General features: G+C 40.0%; 1 protein-coding gene across 3 annotated transcripts in view; it reads left to right on the forward strand.

Moving 5' to 3' along the window:
• Nucleotides 1-1,294: 1,294 nt before the first annotated feature.
• The window catches only part of SLC1A7 (solute carrier family 1 member 7), a 58,663-nt gene continuing 39,336 nt past the window's right edge, over nt 1,295-20,621 (forward strand). For all 3 annotated transcript variants that reach the window (XM_049809207.1, XM_049809204.1, XM_049809206.1), the window contains exons 1-3: nt 1,295-1,575; nt 2,651-2,730; nt 19,597-19,812. In XM_049809207.1, the coding sequence (XP_049665164.1) occupies nt 1,435-1,575; nt 2,651-2,730; nt 19,597-19,812 (437 nt within the window). In that variant the 5' untranslated portion in view covers nt 1,295-1,434. The remainder of the gene's footprint in view (nt 1,576-2,650; nt 2,731-19,596; nt 19,813-20,621) is intronic.

The raw sequence follows: 20,621 nt of genomic DNA on the forward strand, positions 1-20,621 counted from the left end.
CGTCCCGGTGAGGGTCCCCCGAGCCCTCAGCTGCCCGGGCGGGCCTCTGCCGGCGGGAGACGTCCCAGCTGCAAAGCGGAGGGTCGCAGCTCCTCCGACAGCAGCTAGTGTGGAGGTCGACGTGACTTCATCAAGCGTTTTTTTATTATCATTTGGGAAGTAGATTGGATGCGCGCTGTCGAGGTAGCGAAGTTATCTAATGTCTGGAGTTGGACGGTTCAACATTAGTTGAGTTGTCTTTTACATATGCATTAATAAAATCTTCTGTGATTCTCTTGTTTTGGCAGCGCTCTTGTTCAGCATGTAGACTCCACATATTCTTTTTTTTTTTTTTGATGTGTGTCCGAATGTCTTGCTGACCATGCAGTATTCAGATCCTGCCTCCAAAGAGAACAGTTCAATCTCTCCTGAGCTTTGTTACTCATACGTAAGCATATAACAACAAATACTGTATTACAGTATAAAATATAATATTGTAAACACACAATTTTGTTGTACTGTATGGAATATTTTCCATAAAAGCACTGAATAATCTTAGAATTACCCAGAAAGTACAGAAATGTTTCAGTAAGAAAGCGTGGCATGGTGAACATTTACGGTGGTGTATTTTTATCAGATACTCACTAGCATAAAAATCAGTTTTGGGATTGAATGCAGACACGGCAAAGGAAAGGAAAGCAATCCCTGTGGCTTAGTCTGATAATCCTCTGAAAGTAAATTGGCCCTACCCTAATCAACATAGTGGTTGGAAGAAAAGTGAAATCATTTCACTTCCAAGATAATAAACGCCAAATGCCAGAAGGTGTCCTCGCGTGAGTGTACAGCTATTCTCTGTTCGATGCGTGTCTCTTATGCTATTCATTCAGCCTTCTTTTTGCCATGAAAACAAAGAACCCAAGCCTGCTTTAATTAATGAAGTTCAGTTTCACCTAGCTTGCCCTGTTGTGATAGTCCGGTTCAAAATGTTACCTGCTCCGCCCTTCAGAAAAACTGCAGTAACATTACTTTTACCCGTTTGAATGCATTACTTGCACTGTTCGCTTTCTAGGTTTGGATGTCTGGACCCCAAACTGGGGAGGCTGAGGAATGCACTCAAACAGCAATTTCTCCCAGGAGCGTCACTTTGTTTTGAACCTGTCTTGTTTTAGAAATACTACTGCATTCTGTTCTAATTTTCCAGAGCCCCCTAATCTTCTTCCAGGCTCTTAATGATGTAGTTGATAATAGGATTGCTGGTATTAATTTGGAACAATAATGCCAGCTGCTTGCTTGGTGGCTATTGGCAGAGGGGTGACCTTGCAGGTCAGCTAAGCAGAACTGGAAGTGCTTTGATCTGATCTATACAGAGCTAGATCTGTCCACCCGAAGACGAGGAGCGAGTGAATTCTCTCTCCATGGGATGCTGATTCTTCTCCAAAGAGCACGGAGGACAGCATGGCAGTGGCTTTTGATGCAATCCTCGCTCGGATCAAGGATGTTTGTAAAAGAAATGGTTTGCTCATTCTCTCGGTGTTGTCGGTCACCATTGGCTGTCTTCTCGGATTCTTCCTGAGGACGAGACGACTCTCCCAGCAGGTAAGTGTGGCACGGCAGTGTATCACTGCAGAGAAAATACCATACTTACATAACAAAAGACTAGGCAACTTGTGGAACTTCAGGATGGACTTTTGAAGATAAAAAGCACATACATGTGTTTGTCAGGCTTCTTTCATCTGTTTGTTAATCTGCACTGTTCTTCGGGTCTTTGCACACATTCTCAAACATTACGTTTGCAAAGGGTTCTGGTCTTTAAGACACCTAGTAAGTCTAGCGTAAGCACATTATAATGTTGCAAGTATGGATAATAATAGTGGGCGTTTAAGCTAGATGAAATGTAGCATCTAATATAGACCTGTTAAAAACTGGTAGTGCAATATATTCATTGTATTTTATATTACTTTGGAACATATACGTCTAAAAAAAACACTGGGAAGATTTGTTACCGTCAGATGTACAGAACTACAGATGTTTATATTACACCAATGGTATTTTGTATTAAAAAATTTGAAATTTCCCATCACTAGCAGACCATGTTATTAAAGTCACTTGGGGATTTCTCCCCCAGTATACTTCAACTAAGCTCTTTGCAGGTACTCATTTCTTTCTGCTGTTAATAGTCAGACAGAGTAGACAGGGCAACATGCATTGCTGAATGCATTGTTTCAGCACAAAATATAAATCTCAATTTAAAAATATGGCACTTAGTAAATGTGACTAAACTAAAACAATTCTATGTTCTGCTACTGCTAGCTGCTGTCTGAACATCTTTTGTGTCCAAGCAGTAGCTTCATACACATCTAGGAAAACATACAAAATGCAGAATTAAGAGATTATTCAGGGCAACCTATTAACAATAGTCCCCATGAGATGGCATACTTCATTTTTGTCTTCCTTTGTAAAGGAATAAACAATGTAGTGTGTTTGTTGAATTACAACACAATATGTAATCTAATTAATTTTAAAATGATCTTTTAAAGCCTACTATCTTTGCCACCTTACATACCAAAGCTGCAGATTTTACCAATGTTATCTGATCCACAGCTCTAGCAGGACTCATGAAGACAGATAGTCTTTATCTCAAAACAATAAGCATCTCTCCATGTATTTCTAGGAAATTAGTTATTTCCAGTTTCCTGGTGAGTTACTGATGAGGATGCTGAAAATGTTGATTCTCCCACTGGTTGTCTCAAGGTAAGTGAGGACAATGACTGTACCAATAACCTTTGAAGTTTCCTGAGACATGTCATCACCACTATTTTAGTTTTAACTGAATTAATGTCAAAGTACCAGAAGCATTACTGACTGCTGTACATTCATATTTATAATGGAGATCTGAATATATTTTTAATCAATAGGATCATTTCCGCAATACCTCATATAGATATTATTTGCTTAAAAACTAATGTGGTTTTTTTTTTAATTGATGTTTTCTCCTTTCCCTGTAAGGGGAGGACTTTTTCCTTCAAGCTAACTAGAAGTTAAATATATGGAATAAATAATCCACCTTATCAAAAAGCCTACCTTAAATCTAAGCAATTGAAATAATACACTATACAAATAAGATGAAAAAGCACAGTTAATTTATAGTCTTCTGCAGTATTTTGAGAGATGTGCTGTAGTATGACGAATATTGAAAAAAATCCGTGTCTCCAGTGGACTAATAATATATGCCTGGCTTCAGCTGAAAGTGAAAGTGATTTCTTAGTACATTAAAGGTAGAACCTTTAATGGTGCCACTTTATCGGTAGCAGAATTAATGATCTAGATCCTGGTACTGACAGGTGGTGCATGGTAGCTGCCTTTGCACTAGACAGGCATAACTTAGGATAGGTTTTTCTCTCCTCTAAGTTTGACTGTCTTCCAACTGACTACAGGCACAAACAAACACCAGTTGGATGGCCAAAAGCTCTCTCATGTGCCCAATGCTGAGAGAAGATGTAAGAAAAGATGGAGAGTAACAAAGCTATCTTTACCTTACCAGATCTGAGAAAAAATTCTTGCAATATTACAAAATTCTTACCTAATACATACACCAAAACCTCATCTTCCACTTCAAGAAAAAGATAAGTTTCTAGACTTCAGATTGCTGAGAGTTGCTGAAAATTAACACAACCCAGCACTAATTTTATTTTTGAATCATCTACCTTTACATCTACCTTCTCATGGTTTTTCACAGAATCAAGCTGAGTCATGGTGCTTCGTGCCTGAAACTGGCCATATGACCATAGACTCATACCTGGTTCTGTCCCATGCAGCTAGAGAGCATCAAGACAAAACATGTTAAGAGATTTTTTTGAGAGGTGGAAGGGGAGTTTTCTAAGGAAAACAAGAATCTCACATGAGGAAGTAACATGGTAAGGAGGACAGAAAAGGGTTGGAGCAGAGTCACATGCCTTTCCCTAAAATGTATAGTTCTTTAGATCCTCTTGTGGTTTTTAGAGATGTCAGGAGGAGAAACAGCAGAGCAGGGAAGAGCTGCTCTGACACAGCCTGTGATAGCTCTAGGTTACCTACAGATGTGTCAGGAGTGAATCTCTGAGCTGCACTGTTAGAACTTAATTTACCCCTTAATCCAGGAGGAAATAGTTAGTGACCTACTACGCTGTCTGGACACTCACAAATCTACGGGACCAGATGAGACCCATCCAAGAGTACTGAGGGAACTGGCGGAGGTCCTTGCCAAGCCACTCTCCATCTTCTGTCAGCAATCCTGGTCAACAGGGGAGGTCCCAGAGGACTGGAGGCTTGCCAATGTGACATCCATTTACAAGAAGGGTCAGAGGGAGGATCCGGGGAACTACAGGATCCTGTCAGCCTGACCTCGGTACCAGGGAAGATTATGGAACAGTTTGTCGTGAGAGCGCTCACATGGCATGTCCAGGACAAGCAGGGGATCAGGCCCAGCCAGCATGGGTTCATGAAAGGCAGGTCCTGCTTGACCAACCTGATCTCCTTCTATGACCAGGTGACCTGCCTAGTGGATGAGGGAAAGGCTGTGGGTGTTGTCTACCTTGCCTTCAGCAAGGCCTTTGACACTGTCTCTCATGGCATACTCCGTGAGAAGCTGGTGTCTGATGGCTTGGACAAGTGTATTCTTCACTGGGTGAAAAACTGGCTGGAAGGACGAGCCCAGAGGGTTGTGGTGAATGGAGTTAAATCCAGTTGGCGGCCGGTCACAAGTGGTGTTCCCCAGGGCTCGGTGTTGGGGCCAGTTCTGTTTAATATCTTTATCAATGATCTGGATGAGGGGATTGAGTGCACGCTCAGTAAGTTTGCAGATGACACCAAGTTGGGAGGCAGGGTTGATCTGCTCAAGGGCAGGAAGGCTCTCCAGAGGGATCTGGACAGGCTGGATCGATGGGCTGAGGCCAACGGCATGAGGTTCAACAAGGCCAAGTGCTGGGTCCTGCACTTGGGTCACAACAAGCCCGTGCAGCGCTACAGGCTTGGGGAAGAGTGGCTGGAAAGCTGCCTGGCCGAAAAGGACCTGGGGGTGCTGGTCAACAGCCGGCTGAATATGAGCCGGCCGTGTGCCCAGGTGGCCAAGAAGGCCTGTATCAGAAATAGCGTGGCCAGCAGGACTAGGGCAGTGATCGTCCCCCTGTACTAGGCACTGGTGAGGCTACACCTCGAGTACTGTCTTCAGTTTTCGGCCCCTCACTACAGGAAAGACATTGAGGTGCTGGAGCGTGTCCAGAGAAGGGCAGCCAAGCTGGTGAGGGGCCTGGAGCACAAGTCTTATGAGGAGTGGCTGAAGGAGCTGGGGTTGTTTAGTCTGGAGAAGAGGAGGCTGAGGGGAGACCTTATTGCTCTCTACAACTACCTGAAAGGAGGTTGTAGGGATGTGGTGGTCAGTCTCTTCTGTCAGGTGGCTGGAGATAGGATGAGAGGAAATGGCCTCAAGTTGCAGCAGGGGAAGTTCAGATTGGATATTAGGAAAACTTCTTTACTGAAAGGGTTGTCAGATATTGGAACAGGCTGCCCAGGGAAGTGGTTGAGTCACCATCCCTGGAGGTATTCAAAAAGCATGTAGACAAGGCACTTCAGGACATGGTTTAGTGGGCATGGATGATGGTTAGACTCGATGATCTTGAAGGTCTTTTCCAATCTAAATGATTCTATGATTCTAACTGATGGACTTTATCCTCTGAGGAAGAAAGAGAAGAAACTTTACAGATCTTCAAAAGAATTAACTCTCCTTGCAAGACAGTATAAGTCTATCTCCCCATATAACAAACTAACCATTACTTGCTATTCCATACTGAAATGTGAGGGTTTTGTAAGCAAAAAATACTCCAGGTGTAATCACATTCTTGTACAGTCCTTTTTTTTTTTTTTTAAACAAGCACAGTATTTCCCACACATATATTTAATAAAATCAGTAAACCAATGCTCTGTATTTTTACCAATCTGCATGCACATTTAAACTAAATTTTTCTCTAGATTTGGAATATTCTCAGCCTGTCCTGCAGGAGCAATGGCATTTAAATTATCTTTTTAATTACTCTCTATTACTGTTTACAAAAGCCAGGGGTACAGCAACATAAAAAGAGCTCTAAATCTTACTGTCCTAGTTGAAATTAATGCAAGTTTTTCCTTGAACTAAAAGTAAAAAAATTACTTATAAAGAAAAGGAATGGCAAGAAAGGGAGGTTAAAAGAGGCACTCAGTGCAAAATACCCTGTTTCCAAGTCCAGAGTTTATCTTGAAGGGTTGTAGCAGAAGTAAAAGATGGCAAGTGTGTGGCTTGGAAGACTGGTAATAGACTAGAAAATCTTGTACTTATAGGTCACTAGCACAAATCCAGCCTTAAAGAGAAATGGCTGAGAATTTGTACTATCCCTCTTTCGACCGGATAGACAGTTAAAACAGGAACTTTGCAATTGTATCCATTAGGAATGAGAAACTGATGATATAGTCAGGTATCTCTGAATGGTGTTTATTTTAAAAGTTCCTTGAATGCAGAAGAAATCAGTCAAACAACAGGAGGCTGTTTCTTCAATGTATAGTTCCTTGTTTTACCCAACTCTGTCCCAGCACCTGGAACTGCTGTATCCCCGAGCACCTGTACCTGTTTCTGATGTCTCCTATCACCTGTGGTCTTACTTTTTGTTTTCCCACAGACAGAAAAATCTTGAAAAAGCAACCATCAAACATTAGCCTGCCAGTCTGAGCCCTGCATGAGCTTTTGTTTTTGTTCTGACATGGACTTTCATTAAGGATGGGGGTTGATGTTATTTCAGTTACCTGGTTACATAAACAACCTTCATAGCATCATACAACTACTCTAAAATAAGTATATATTTATTGCCCTCATCCTCTGCCTGAGGTTTAGCCCTGCTTATGCCTATTAGTATCCACTGTGTCTCATGTACAGAGTTTGCTCTTCTCAGCGATGGGAACAGGTACCCACATAGCAAAGGATGCCACTTCTATTAGCAACATAAAGAAAAAAAATTATAACAAATAGGCTGACAGTCTGTGTCTGCCCTAGGAATACTCAGTAGTGGAGCGTTACAAGATCAAATTTTTGACCCTGTAGTTACCAGATGTGCAGTGTTTATTATATTTATAAACATAGGATACTATTTTTAAACCTAGGAACGGGAATATTAAAGAGCTTGGAGAGAATAGGAGCCAAATCTGAATTCATAGTTACGCACTTAGGCTCTGCCTGAGCTCTTACTGCAGCTGGACAAGGGGATGTCCTCAACATGCCTGAAAGATCGACTGCAGGTGATCTGAAGTTCCCTGATTCTCTTTGGGACAGAGGCCTTGATCCTCATTTGACCACTGCCATGCAAATAACGTATTTTCTCCCATATATGCAAGTTTTCAACCCATATCTCAGGTTTTCAAACAGGCACATATATACGTGGCAGTGACAGAGGGGAACCTCAGTGCATCCTGCCCTGAATCCTCTGATATGTTTAAAAAAAAACATGGGTGCAGGTCTTCTGCTGATCAGCTGTCCCAAGGTGCTCAAGTTTGTTAAACCGTCTTTCCTTCCATCTAATGTATTTCCCGGCGTGTGTGGAGGTGTATGACACCCTGTAGCCAGGAGGTGGCTCTGTCTGGTAGACTGAGGAACCACGAGTTGTTAGGGGTGCCCAGTCACTCCAGTGCAGGGAGGACCTGTGCATCTGGGAGGCCATTCATCCAAGGCGTTTTGTAATAGTGCTGCCTACCCAGAAAACAGTAAGATCTCTACTCTCTTTCACTATGGTTAATTATAAACTTAAACACAGACATATCCTTCACCTGTAGGTAGCGCTTTTGTGACAAGTTGATTGGCAGAGATACCTGTGCATCACTTTAGTTTCTCAACTTCTAAATGCTCAAAATAATCAAATCTGATGTCAATGTCTTTGTGCTCCGCATGAAGCAAAAAAAGTGGGAGAGGGAACAAAAACTCAACTTTCCCATTAATACCTTCTCACATTTGCTAAAGGTAATATAAACCCTCTGACCAAATCCTGCCTGTGCCAGCGGTGCCACGCATGGGCGCTGGCTCAAGCGCAGGCCAGCCATGCTGGCAGGCACTGTGCCATAACCCACACGCCGTCACCTCCCTTTGGAGCATCTTTGTCTTGTTCCCATTCCTTGCCCCATCATCTTCATCTCAGGTTACCAGTTTTGTACTGACTGACTTCCAGCTGGCCAGAAACTTGATTTTCTGTAAGGGTAACTTCATTGACTTAAGTTTTTGGGGGAGGCCATTACTGAAACCTGATCTGTTACAACTTTGTATCTTGTGACTGAGGTTTTGAAGAAGCTGCAAACTCCGACTGAAAAATTTACCACTGCTGTTTAGAATGCTTCTTTTTGGCATGGATTCCTTCCAGTAGGCAGAGAGCTTACACTGTGGCCTTTACCCCAGAAAGGAAATTGAACTGTCCCTTTCTGTGCAAAACACAGAGGTGCCAGTGAGCCCGCAGGGGAGGAGGAGGTCTGGCTCCCAGTGTGCTGCAGAGCTCTGGGCAAGCAGAACCTCCACTGGACCAGACCTCCTGCATCTTCAAAGGCTGTTTGCAAAATGTGTGTGCTGCAGATCTGTAGGGCAGGCTGGAGAAGAGGCAGGGCTTGCAGCCCCTGGTTCTTTTTCAAGATAATACTAGAAGGGCACAGATTCTTTCTTTCCTATATTCAGCCGTATAGTTTCACAGACCTTGCAGGAACTTAGTTCTCTCTTTCAGAGCCTTCCATCCCCTCTGCATAATTTGAGAGAAAAATGAATTAAAACGTTGCTAGTAAGGGCGCTCTCACACACAGAATTTGACTGCATAAGCCTTGCTTCTTCAGAAAAGCAGGCTAAAGCTAGAGTTACACAGGTTTACACCAGCTGAACCTATTGAGTTCTCTTTGTCTTATATGTCTACCTATATATGTAATAGAAAATTGCATCCTTTATTTCAACACCCTCCTTGTTTATATCATTAAGCTTTTATCTTGTAATAGATATAGGGCTCAGTTTTCCAAGACTATGGTAAGCAGTGAGACTGCTTGTGGGAAAGAATTGTCAGGGCAGAATTGAACTGTTCAGCTGTCGTTGACAGGCTTGTTATGTTATTAATATTCCCTTTAGAAAAAGCAGTTTGTTTTGTTTAAACTTGTGATAATTATTACATTTTGTATTTATTTACCACTGACCATTTTCTAGCTATTTAAGAAATAATGAGTAGCAGAGATTTGATCCTATTCCATGTGCGGAATCTGTTAAGAAAGATTGTTCCCTTTGTAGTCAAAGCTAAATAACTGTTTTGACCTGTATTTTCTCAAATTATAAAGTTTGTTCCTCTGAGTATGTTGTGCCTGATACAAGCAATTGTATGCTAATAAGATTTTATACTTATTTGAAGGCTTACTTGGGGGTAGTAATAAATATTAGGGGTTTGTTGCTGAATTAAATATGATATGCTAAATATAGAACTGTCTGTCTTTAAGGGGATTCCTGTCCATAATGCCATCAGTTCTGGTAATCCCTTATCCTTCTGCTCAGACTCCTGAGTGGGTCATTCTTACTCATGCTGTTAAAGCCTAGTATTTAATTAGAAACTACTCTGTTATAGCACCCTTTTCCCCATATAATTTTTTTTTCACAGCTCTCTGGTTTGGGGAACGCATTGGCATTTTAATATCCCACTAATGAAAAATATTGCTCATTCTGTTCTAATGGAATTCGGTCGTTGTTCAGCTATACTGTGCCATGCCAAATTTTGCCTCTCAGGACTCATTGGTTACATTGGAAGAGTTGACAATTGTGTAAGCTGTTCGAGAGGTTGTAGAGATGCTCTGGATGCAAGCAGATGTGAACTCACTTAGCCCACAAGCCAAACTGGGCAGACCAGTGCCAGATCCATGCCGGAAGCTGTATAGCCGCATTAGCATGGCTTTGCGCCCAAGCTCCTATGTGAAGGACTAATGTGGCTATATGGCTTCCGGACCAGCCTTGGCAGCTCAGAGTGAAGGCAGAGTGAGTTCATGTCTGTCTGCAGTTGTCTGTGCAGACATACCCTAAATAACTTCACAGCAACAGTATATTCTTTGGGAGTTTAGCATTTGGTTAAAAACATGCTGCGAGACAGACCATTAGCTTGGCTAAATTGTGTCGTGCACTGTTTTGCTTGTTGTCAGCTGTAGATGAAACTGATAATAGACCACAGACTGGAGATTATCTGTCTGGTTTACTACTTAAGTTTACCAATTGGTAGGGATGAAAAATTTGACCCAAACACTCCGAGGCCAGTACTGAAATTTTCAATCTAAATCTTCTACCATGATTATAAGTCATGATACAGTCAATATAACGTCCGTTCAGAAGGAAAATACAGATCTCTGAAAGGCTATGACATCTATCTTTTTTCTTATTTATCATTAAATTTAAACCAAGAGGACAGCCAAAATTAGTTCACTCAATAATACTGGTTTTACGTGAATGACAATATGTGCGGTATTGTTTCTTCTAATCCATTCCTGGTGCTGAGAGATACTTCCTATGTTGTCTTGACAAATTCACGTGATTTTACTGAAGACTGAATGGGAAAGGATAGATAGCATAAGCTTCTGGGTGGTTTTGGCTTGGTATTTTCTGCTATGTTTGAGTTAAAACTATTCCCTCTGTTCATTCTTTCCTAAATACCAGTCACTCTGTTCTTCTGCTTGTACAGCTGCCAAACTGGGGCATAATCAAGTGCAATCAAATTTATGTACTGTATTATCTAGTGAGGTGTTGAGGAGCAGCTGCAAAATGCTGCCTATGGCTCTCTGAGGAGCCTGCTCAGAACAGTATTTTATAATGTACCAAAGCAGCTGGAGAATTCCCATAGAATTAAATTTCTGAACTACCTGTCGTGTATCACTGTAATGTTAATAATAATAAAAATATATTTCACTTCAGTGAGAACAAGCTGTTAGTGCTTTCCTAGTATATGCAATCTACAGTCTTTATTGTGGAGAAAGTCAGTCTAGAGGTATGAGTTTTAAGGAGATTACTAGACAGGATATATATGTTTACTTTCAGAGTGAAAAGCAAAACTGTACTTGGATGAAAGTGAATGGGAAGGATTACCCAAGAAGAACTGGTCAGAGAGCAATCTCACTCAACACCTTTATACTACTTTAAATTATCCATGTTGCTATTATATTGCAGAACTGATGTCAGATTACCCCAAACGTCCTCCAAAGGATGCTTTGAGATTGCTTGAGCTTGTAGAGGAAAATTCCATTCTACCTTCTTAGGAAGCCTTATTAAGAATCCCTCCTCTGTGCCTCAGACATCTTCAGAGATTTCACTACATTATCATCTGTAACATTACTGATGTTCTTAGCTGTGTTTAGGAATAGGGAGTCTAATGGTCAGATCCCATACTGTTTTCTAGCGTCTTCTTTTGCTTGTGCAACCTAGAGGTCCAAACTGTTTCAGTGAAAAATGACATGTTGCAGTTACGTGTGTTGTAATGACAAAATTGGATCAACTCAGTACAAATTATTTAGGCAGTGTCAGTAGGGATCTAGCAATGTGAAGTAGAAATCTATGGTCACAAAGTGAATGGGTGTGGAAAGCACTGAAGTGATTACAAATGGAGTATGAGCAGTTTGTGACCTGACAGATTTTCTCTGTAGTCCTCTAAGAGGTCCAAAATACTTCAGTGTTTCGCAAAAGAAATGGCAATGATGTGAAGCTTGAGGGGCTGGCTGGATTCCCTGTTTTCTTAGGACAGAAACATGTATGAACTATATACAGTTGAATAAATCTGACATTTGTTTATAATCCAAATTTGTGTTTCAAATCCTTTTGCCCTTTTCTTAATCTAAAAACACTTGAAAGAACTGACAGAACAGAAAATCAAATATTATTCAGATTCTTGGTGCTTTCCACAGATGTGAAGCTGTTTAATAATTTGTTTTCATTTGCATCCTGACCTTTGAATTTAGGAAATACTTTTTTTTATCAGAACAACTAAAGTCAACAAGCCAGCCTGAATTCTGCATGAGCTATACTACAATGACTCAGATCTCCTTCATCAGTCATCTCCTTCATCAGTCAGTGATCAAAGGCTGCTGCTCATCCCTTCCAGTATTTATAGATGTATCGCAGTAGCCTCGCATATTGGGCTATTTGGGAGGAAGCAGTAATGCAATAGCCATTGGATATTGATCTCCACAGTGTGCTGTACAAAGTCCTGCCTTGTTTACATTAGTCCATAAAACCAGATTTCCTATTGCACACTAAGAAAATACATTGCATGATGTGAATTCCTGGCAGGATTTTTGCTATATATGTCAGTTTATCATTAACAGTTACAAGTGCTAGATAATAAGGAAAAGGAGATCTCAACATTTTGGGTAAAAAAATAAAACTATTACTATTTTATAAAGCGTTATTTAAAAAACAGAATCTGAAAACGCTGCATGTTATGATGTACTAGAAATGTAGATTTGGTTTCTTTTGTAGATTTCATTTTCTTTTCCAGCATCCTAGCTGTGAATTTAAACACAATTACTGCAAACGATGTATTGCAGACAGCAAGATCTTGTAACATATTGTTCATTGTTTGAAGATCAAAAGCCAGATTTTCCATCATGCCTGATACCTTTGAGCTTCCACTGCGTTTAGTGAAATAGCTATAGACTGAGGCTCTCTGAAAAGTTAATTCACATTTCAGGTGCTATTTACGGCTGATAATCTAACCATACAGAAACTGCTGCAACAGTCCTATTTGTAAAACAGCTCAGCTACCACTTTTTGTATTTGTTTTTTTCTGAGCATAGACACTATTTCATTTATACCAAGATATCTAAACTTTAAAAATGCTGTTTGCTATTACTTGATTTTCAAAGGAGACAAACCTTCGTAGCCCCCTGGATCTTCAGGAGGATTCTAGACTTCTCGTCGCCTCTGAAAATCATGCTATAATACTATGAAACTTTTAATAATACATGGGGATCATTCCACTGACTACAAGTGAACATGATAGTTCCTTAGCTGTCTTCAGATCAGCAGAGGCCTGTTAGTACACCGGGAGTCTGCAAAACCATTGGAGTCTGAGTAAAATTCACAGACAGCCTAGGTGTCATTTTATTGCCTGTCTGGACTATACACAAACATACGCAGAAAGAGTGTTCATCTATAAAAGTGGGCTGCCCTTCTACAAGTGCACACCACCTACCCGATCCAGCTTAGTTCGGGGTGTGAGCATGGATTATTGCAGGATTTTTTCTTCCTCTGTACTTAGACAAATGGTGTCATGCCACATGAGAAGTCATGGCATCACTTAGCAGTGGGTGGATGGGACTGGAGCTGCAGGGTGGCACTAGCTTCCAACCAAGATGCCCCTTGATTTTCTGTAATATGTCTACAGGTACAGACCAACAGATGTGCTATCTAGCTTTTTGTGCACGTATGGGCAGGAGGCATTTTTTTCCTGTGCAGTGTAATATGACATTGGGAGATGAAAAAAGAAAACTGTAACATACCACTGTAAGTAAGGGCAAACGATGCAGAGTGAAGGAGAGGCAGGGACAGGCTACAGTCCTCCCACCAGTACCGCTGTCACTCTGGCATGTGATGAGAGCAGCAGGCTTCTCTATCACAGCCATGGCAGTGTCTTGCTCTGTAGGTATTCTGTCATGTTAGAAGAAAGCAAAAGAATATCCTGGAAAGAAAAAGTCATTCTGATACCTCTGTCACTGCTGAAATAATTTTAACTACACTAGAGACTAAGAGCAAAATCAAGCATCAAACTACAGAAAGAGCCAGAGAAAGTTTCTTATCTCTTTCTCATTACTGTAAAGAGTCTTATTTTCTTTGTTGCAAACTGTTCCTCCATAAATGGTACCTCCAGGGAAGTGAAGCAGCCTGGCATGAAAGCACAGATAGGTGGACACAGATGAGGAAAAGTCTGATGGTCCACTGCAATACAGAGATCACTTCGGGCATAACTTTCTTCACTGTAAATTGTTTGTATTTAAATAAAGTGCCTTAATTTCTCTGTTTCCTTGTCTGTAAAATGGAGATACTGCCTTCTGTATGATAGTAGGTTATATTAGTAAATCATTTTAAGACGATTAAATGGCTTGTGCTATGGAAATGGAGATTATTACCATGTTGAAACTTGAAGGCACTGACCTGGACAAAAAGGTAAGCGACAGCCTGCCTGCATGATCAAGCAGCATTAGTGAAGCCAGCACTTCACTTTCATGATGCTCAACTGTAATATAATAATCTCTAATGTAGCTGTTAGAGAAGCTTCCCAGCCTCACTGGGAGAACTTGCTTAGGAAGGTCTTTTCTACGGCATGCAATTACGAAATGAGAATGTGAGGGAGGGTATGGGATGAATGAAAACAAACATGATTCTAGGAACAACTGTTGGTGGTTAATACTTGACCATTACTTCTTGACAGGATTAATGTCTTTCTAATCACACTAATCCCTTCTGATAACTTTATCCATAATCCATCTATTTCAAAGCAACATCCAGATGGCTTCTGGTGGAGAGGAAGACAAAATAAACATGCAGAATGGGGTCTTAACAGCAGCTTCTTGTATTTTCCCTTTCTGGGGATATACGTTTTGATCTTGAGACAGGTCAAAAAATGTGCTTTTATCAGAAAGCAACAGAAAAAACTAGAGAATTGCAGAGAAGATAGAAAGTTCTATTTTTATTTGTAAATAAAATACTTCATAAGTACTCTGATGCTTATCAGTGACAGCCAGAACAAGACTAGAGGTATTCATAAGGGTTTAGCTACTTGTTTGCATGGGACTAATTAGACTTCCAAGATATTGAAAGAATTCCCTTCCTCATTACGCCAAAATTGCTATAGTAGCTTTGGGGTTTTTACAAAGATTTCTCTCAAAGCAGACATGAAACTTGCTACTTTATAGTTTCACTGGTTTGTACTATTACCACTATTTTAAACAACTTAGTAACTGACTTTACGTCAGTTTAATGACTCACATATAATAATTCATGGAGTTGTTGAGGTCTTCCTCTTCCCTTCTAGTTTCCCCTTAAAAGCTTAGTCTAGGTTTTATTAGATCTTCCACTGATCCTGGCTTTGCTCTCTACCTTCCTCCCTGAAGAAGGACCCCATAAAGAAATCATTTATTGTAACCTTTCATAAATCATATGGACTGTCAAAAAAAAAAGTAAACAAACTTTAATCAAGCCATCCTAGATGAAATAATTTAGCTAGGGTTTTTTATTACTAACAATCAGCAATGAAACAATGGAAGTCTTAGTGAAGTAATTGTCTTAAATATTTGTCCCACTAAAATGCTGCAATTAAATAAACTTTTTTGAATTATTGGCCATATCCAGCTTTTGATCAAAATGCTGCTATTTGGTTTACTGGCCTTCTGACTTTTTTCCTCCAATCAAAACGTGGCTAGATAGTTCAGAGAAGAGACAAGACAGATTTGGCTGCATCAGAACAACTTATTTCCCAGAAAACAAAGCAGAGTAGATTTAGAATTACCTAAGTCCCAGTAAAATGCCAGATATCTTTTACTTGTTAAGAATAAAAATACAAACCTTAGAAAGACTGTAAACCTGAAAATATTGTGGAGCATCATGTTTGTATTGTGTAGAGATCTTCAGGTTATCAAAACACAACTTTGAAGAGGCTTGAAGGCCACAGACATATAAGGACCATAGGACAGATATTTACACAGATATAGAGCAGATACAACAATCTGGGGGGCTATTCTTCAAATCATGTGTAGTCTCTGAGAATACACAATTTCATTCAAGATTTGTTGGATAAACAAGATAGAATAAAAAAAATTAAGCAGACTATTCTGGACAGAAGAAAGAAAAGCCAGAGGAAGATTATTTTTATATGTAAATGGAACAATCAATGCAAGAGATGAAGAGGTCATGGGGCTACTTAGTTTATTATGGTGTCTGTTATTATATCCAGCACCAGATATTTCAAAGCAAGGTGCAAGAAACCTCTTAAATCACAGTAATCAGAGATTTCACTTAAATCCTGCACTACAAGTTTTAATATCTCATCCCAAACTCATTAACACATATTTTGGAAGCCTTAGGCTTGACATCATTTTTTTTGTATACAAACTAAGAAATGCTCCCTGAACATGAAATTACACTTTTGTGGAATTTTTTCTGTCAGACTGATTAAATGAGTGAGATGTACTGTAATTATTCAGAAAAGCTGCAGATTGTTTTTCATTGTCTTAATCCTGTTTTGTCCATTTGGCAATCATTAAAACATGTAATGGAAGCTACGCATGAAACATAGTGTGGAAACTACTTAGTTTAGTCAAATTATTTTAATCTACAAATCAAATATCTGTCCTGTTATTTTAAGCCTAACCAGATTCTGAGGCTTGACAAGAATTAAAGGTACACTCCATTGTGTTTCATGAGAGTCTGGTAGTGGATGGCATGGGAACATCTTTGTTCAGTCTTAGAAGAAGCTTGGGAAACTTTTGGGGAAGTTTTTATGTAGCCAAGAGTGTCTGATGAAAATTAGATTTAAAGGGAAAACCTGAACATGATACAGTGATCTTAAGTTAAACCATCTGGAAGCTTATTCCTCCTGACTTTCTTATTCCCTAGGAAATAAGAAAAGTACTTTTTCTTGTCATTCTTTGGCTACATTATGTGAACGTTAGAGCTCTAGAGATCAGTGAGCTACTCCTGTGATATAACTGTGTATTACTTCATACAATAACTGTGATAATCAATATGTCTCTTAATCTTTATGTCTTCTATCCTGTTGCCTCTGACATCAAACATACGAAGTCAAATGAAAAATAGTTAATGAGAGATTGCTGTCTCATACTAGTTACAGGCATTTCTTTCCAAAAATGATTCTGAGCAATTGCTTAAAATGACATGACCAGTGTTACTCCACAGCCTTTGGAGAATTGCTTCCACTGGTCCATTCTTAAAACTGAGCATTGCATGCCATGAAAAACACAGACCTTTGTCTGAACACAGACCTTTGTTCAGGCTTCTGTCACACCACAGTTACCCCTGTTGCACCTCCATAGTTAATTACTTTTGAGGACTTTCTCATCACAGCATGAACTGGGCATGACTTTATCTGGTGACAGGATAATCTCATTACAGATGATGATCTTGTTAATGAATATCCCCAAGACAGAGCAATCTCATTATTAGCCCCCTCAGGATTTGTCACCTAAGAGCCAATGTATGATTAGATTCTAGCTGCACAACATCCTCCCAGATCCTAACAGCCCAACATCTTGAGGCTGAGGTAGCACCCCCAAAAGCACATGAACCATTGGACATATTTAATTAGGATTTGGGTCCCAAAGTACTTCTGGACATACTTCTCAGGTGAACAATCAAGACAGTTCAAGCGCTACGTGCAGGGTTCATATCTCTGTTGTTCTGTAGAACAAAGACAATGCAGCGGCATCAAGGACAACAGAAACAGTGTGGCTTTAACACATTGATAGTGGCTTCAGGGCAGTACCAGGAAGAGAAGTGTACTGTCTGTCTCCTTGATAGTGCCCTCTCCAAGTAATCACTCTGCATAGTGTCCTACCTGCAAGTTACAGATCTGCTGGTCAACGGTCAGGCCTTCATACCACTGGTGTCTCTTTCCTTGCATAATGTATCTGTAAAGAACACTGAAAATTATTACCATGAAAAATATCCAGCTAGTTAAAAATCAACCTGATTTTCAGTCTTCTTTTTTTTTCTGGGAAGGTTAGGATGAGAGGTCGAACAGTGCTGAAGTCCAGTACAATACAGGTATCTCCTTTGGGCATCAACAAACTCTTGAACTGGCTCAATGGCCTGTGAAAACTCAACCTGCAAAAAGAGTTCAGTCCTGGAAATCTAATAACAACATAGAGGTTGTTTTACAGAAAACTAACATATTCATTTAAGACAAATGGATTTAACTCAACTGTTTTATCAAAAAAAAAATATTTTAGAATATTTACTCTTCTGTATGGACCCATTTAAGAGAAATGCCAAGGAAATAAGTATCATTGCTGCTACTCTTTTTTTAATATGTATTGCTGCGTTTGTACACAGTGCTTTACAGACATGCATAAAGGTGGAATCTTTATCAAATACAATTATAAAAGAGAGGGAAGAACAACAGTTACAAGACTGAGAGTTATCGAGATGTTCATTTTCTAAATGATCCATATTACAGTGCAACCAATGTTTACCCTTGCTCCTATCGTGTTAACAAAGCCCGTGCGAGATGAGAGATTGGCAATGCAGAAAAGCAATACATTCTCTTAATTAATCTAGTGGATAGCAGGAACCCAAGCACTAAATCCCACCCATTTGATTTCATTAAATCTACTATAAAGGTTAAGCTGCACTTTAGCATTGGCTCTAGACAACCTCAGCAAAGTGAGGTCAAGGAGATCTCATTCAAGGAGGTGCAGCTTAGTAAATGACTATTTATGAGGAAAGGCCTGATAAACAGTTCTGTTTTGATGAGAAAGCTAGACAGTGGGGCATACCAAATAGTAAAAGTGGTATTTTATTTCACCTGCAGTTTTCCTGAGGTGCATGCTTTGAAGAGTTTACAGATAATTATTCTAAGCTAAATCTCAATTTAAAGCCCCAAGCAACACTGGTGTCACTGCAAACTGAAATGTCAGCCTTGGGTCACTTGAAAACAGCGTCAGGGTCTCTGTCAGAGCAGCCTGGAGCAAGTTCAGGGACCAAACAGTGCCCTGTCTCATTTGCCTATAAAAGAGGGTCAGTGGGAGCTAAAACTCTAGGTGGAGAGTTGATAGCTTGGCAGAGGCAAACTATGCAAGCAAGAGGATGGATACTGGTCATGGGCAAGGAACTAAAGAGGAAAGAAAAGGCTGAAGTGACCATAGCATTTTCTTTGCTCCCCAATGTGCAGCCACACCTGCCCATAAAGGAGTTTCCTCTGTATGCCATACACTGTCCCCACTTCACCTGGAGACACATAGTCCGCTCCCCAGTGTACCCCCTGGTAAAGCAAAAATACATTGTGCTTTGTATTGATTTAGAAAGAAAAAAAAGTTATTCTTTTCTGTCAAAAAAAGGACTATATGACAAGATTGCCCCTTAGTGTTTTTCATTTTGAAGTTGTGGTCCTGCCTCACACAGGAAGGCGTGAGGGGGTTGACCAGGTTTCCTTCAGAGGTCCCATCAAACCTGAATTATTCTATGATTCTTTAAAATTATGTGTAGAGTTTTATACCAAAGTTTTTATGACTGATTATTGCCATTGCTCCTATGAACCGAGCCATCACATGTGCAGGTTATGTAAAACGGTCCCTCGAACTTCAGGGAACAGTCGATAGGATTCAGTCCCATTTGTGCAGCCTGAGCTTGCAAGTTCCTTCCAGTAACCAGGATCTCACATGGCATTTGGGAAACATCTCTTTGAACACAGAGGCTACAGCTTTGGTGTTACTGGCAAGCTTCTAAAAATGCTGATATGTAGGCAGTCCTAAGAGAAGCAGGTAAACTAGAATAATTAGGAAATTAGGTTTTCAGCTGCATTAATGTTACACAAAAGGTACTATATTTGTTGTGTTTTCTTTTCACAGCTTAATGTCCGGGCTAGCAGCCCTGGATGCCAAGACTTCCAGTCGATTAGGTATCATAACTGTCACTTACTACCTGTGGACAACATTTGTGGCTGTGATTGTGGGAATAATTATGGTCTCCATTATCCATCCTGGTGGAGCAGCACAGAAGGAGAGCACTGAAGAGGGTGGAAAGCCCATCATGAGCTCTGCAGATGCACTGCTTGACTTAATCCGGTAACTACATTCATTCTTTTGGTTTCTGCAGGTAACATTTTGTACATAACTGCATGAGGAACTGTGGCCTGAGGATTAGTTATGAGCGTAAGGATGAACATTTTGTTTAAATTGAGAAAAAGTAAATTTCAGAAGCTTATTTTCAAGTTATCAGATGTTTATACTGGCTGTTTCTAGTAAAATTTAAAAGAATGGCCACCAAATTTATCAGAAGTACTAACAACATTGGGGTAGGTTGGTTTTTCACCCCTGCAAAATCACATGTAGCTTGTGGACCTCACCATCAAATCTATTATTAAGGTCAAGAGAGTATTAAAATGTAATGTTAATTTAAATAAGGGCAGACAGTTGTTATAGGCAAAACCTTAAATATAAGGGCTGAAATCCACATTTTCCAGGAAATAATTTTTAAAAGTGCTGTTACAATTGCTCATAACAACTCTCAGATAAAGGACACAATTAGAAAGGCCATCTTTTTATTCCTTATTTTTGTCATAATATTTGTTCTGCTTTGTGGCTTTTTCTTGTTTGTTTTACTTTGTTTGGCAGAAGGGAGGGTTGTTCTTTAGACCAGAATTAGAGTACTGATGGTATTTTGATAGCCTTGCCTGAATATCCCTCTCTGTCTCAACATTTCTGGTTCTAGTAGGATTAGTTTCCTGACTGAACATAGTATGTGCCTCAGATTTATTTTGCTCATGCAGAAAGACCAAGTTTTGCCTTTGGTTGGTAGTTCCTCAAGTCGGTGATCTCATATTATATTGGGCAAAGGCTTTTAGGCCAAATGTGTATCTGAACCACAAAGAGTT

The sequence above is a fragment of the Accipiter gentilis genome, chromosome 8, assembly GCF_929443795.1.
Source record: "Accipiter gentilis chromosome 8, bAccGen1.1, whole genome shotgun sequence".
Taxonomy (NCBI): domain Eukaryota; kingdom Metazoa; phylum Chordata; class Aves; order Accipitriformes; family Accipitridae; genus Astur; species Astur gentilis.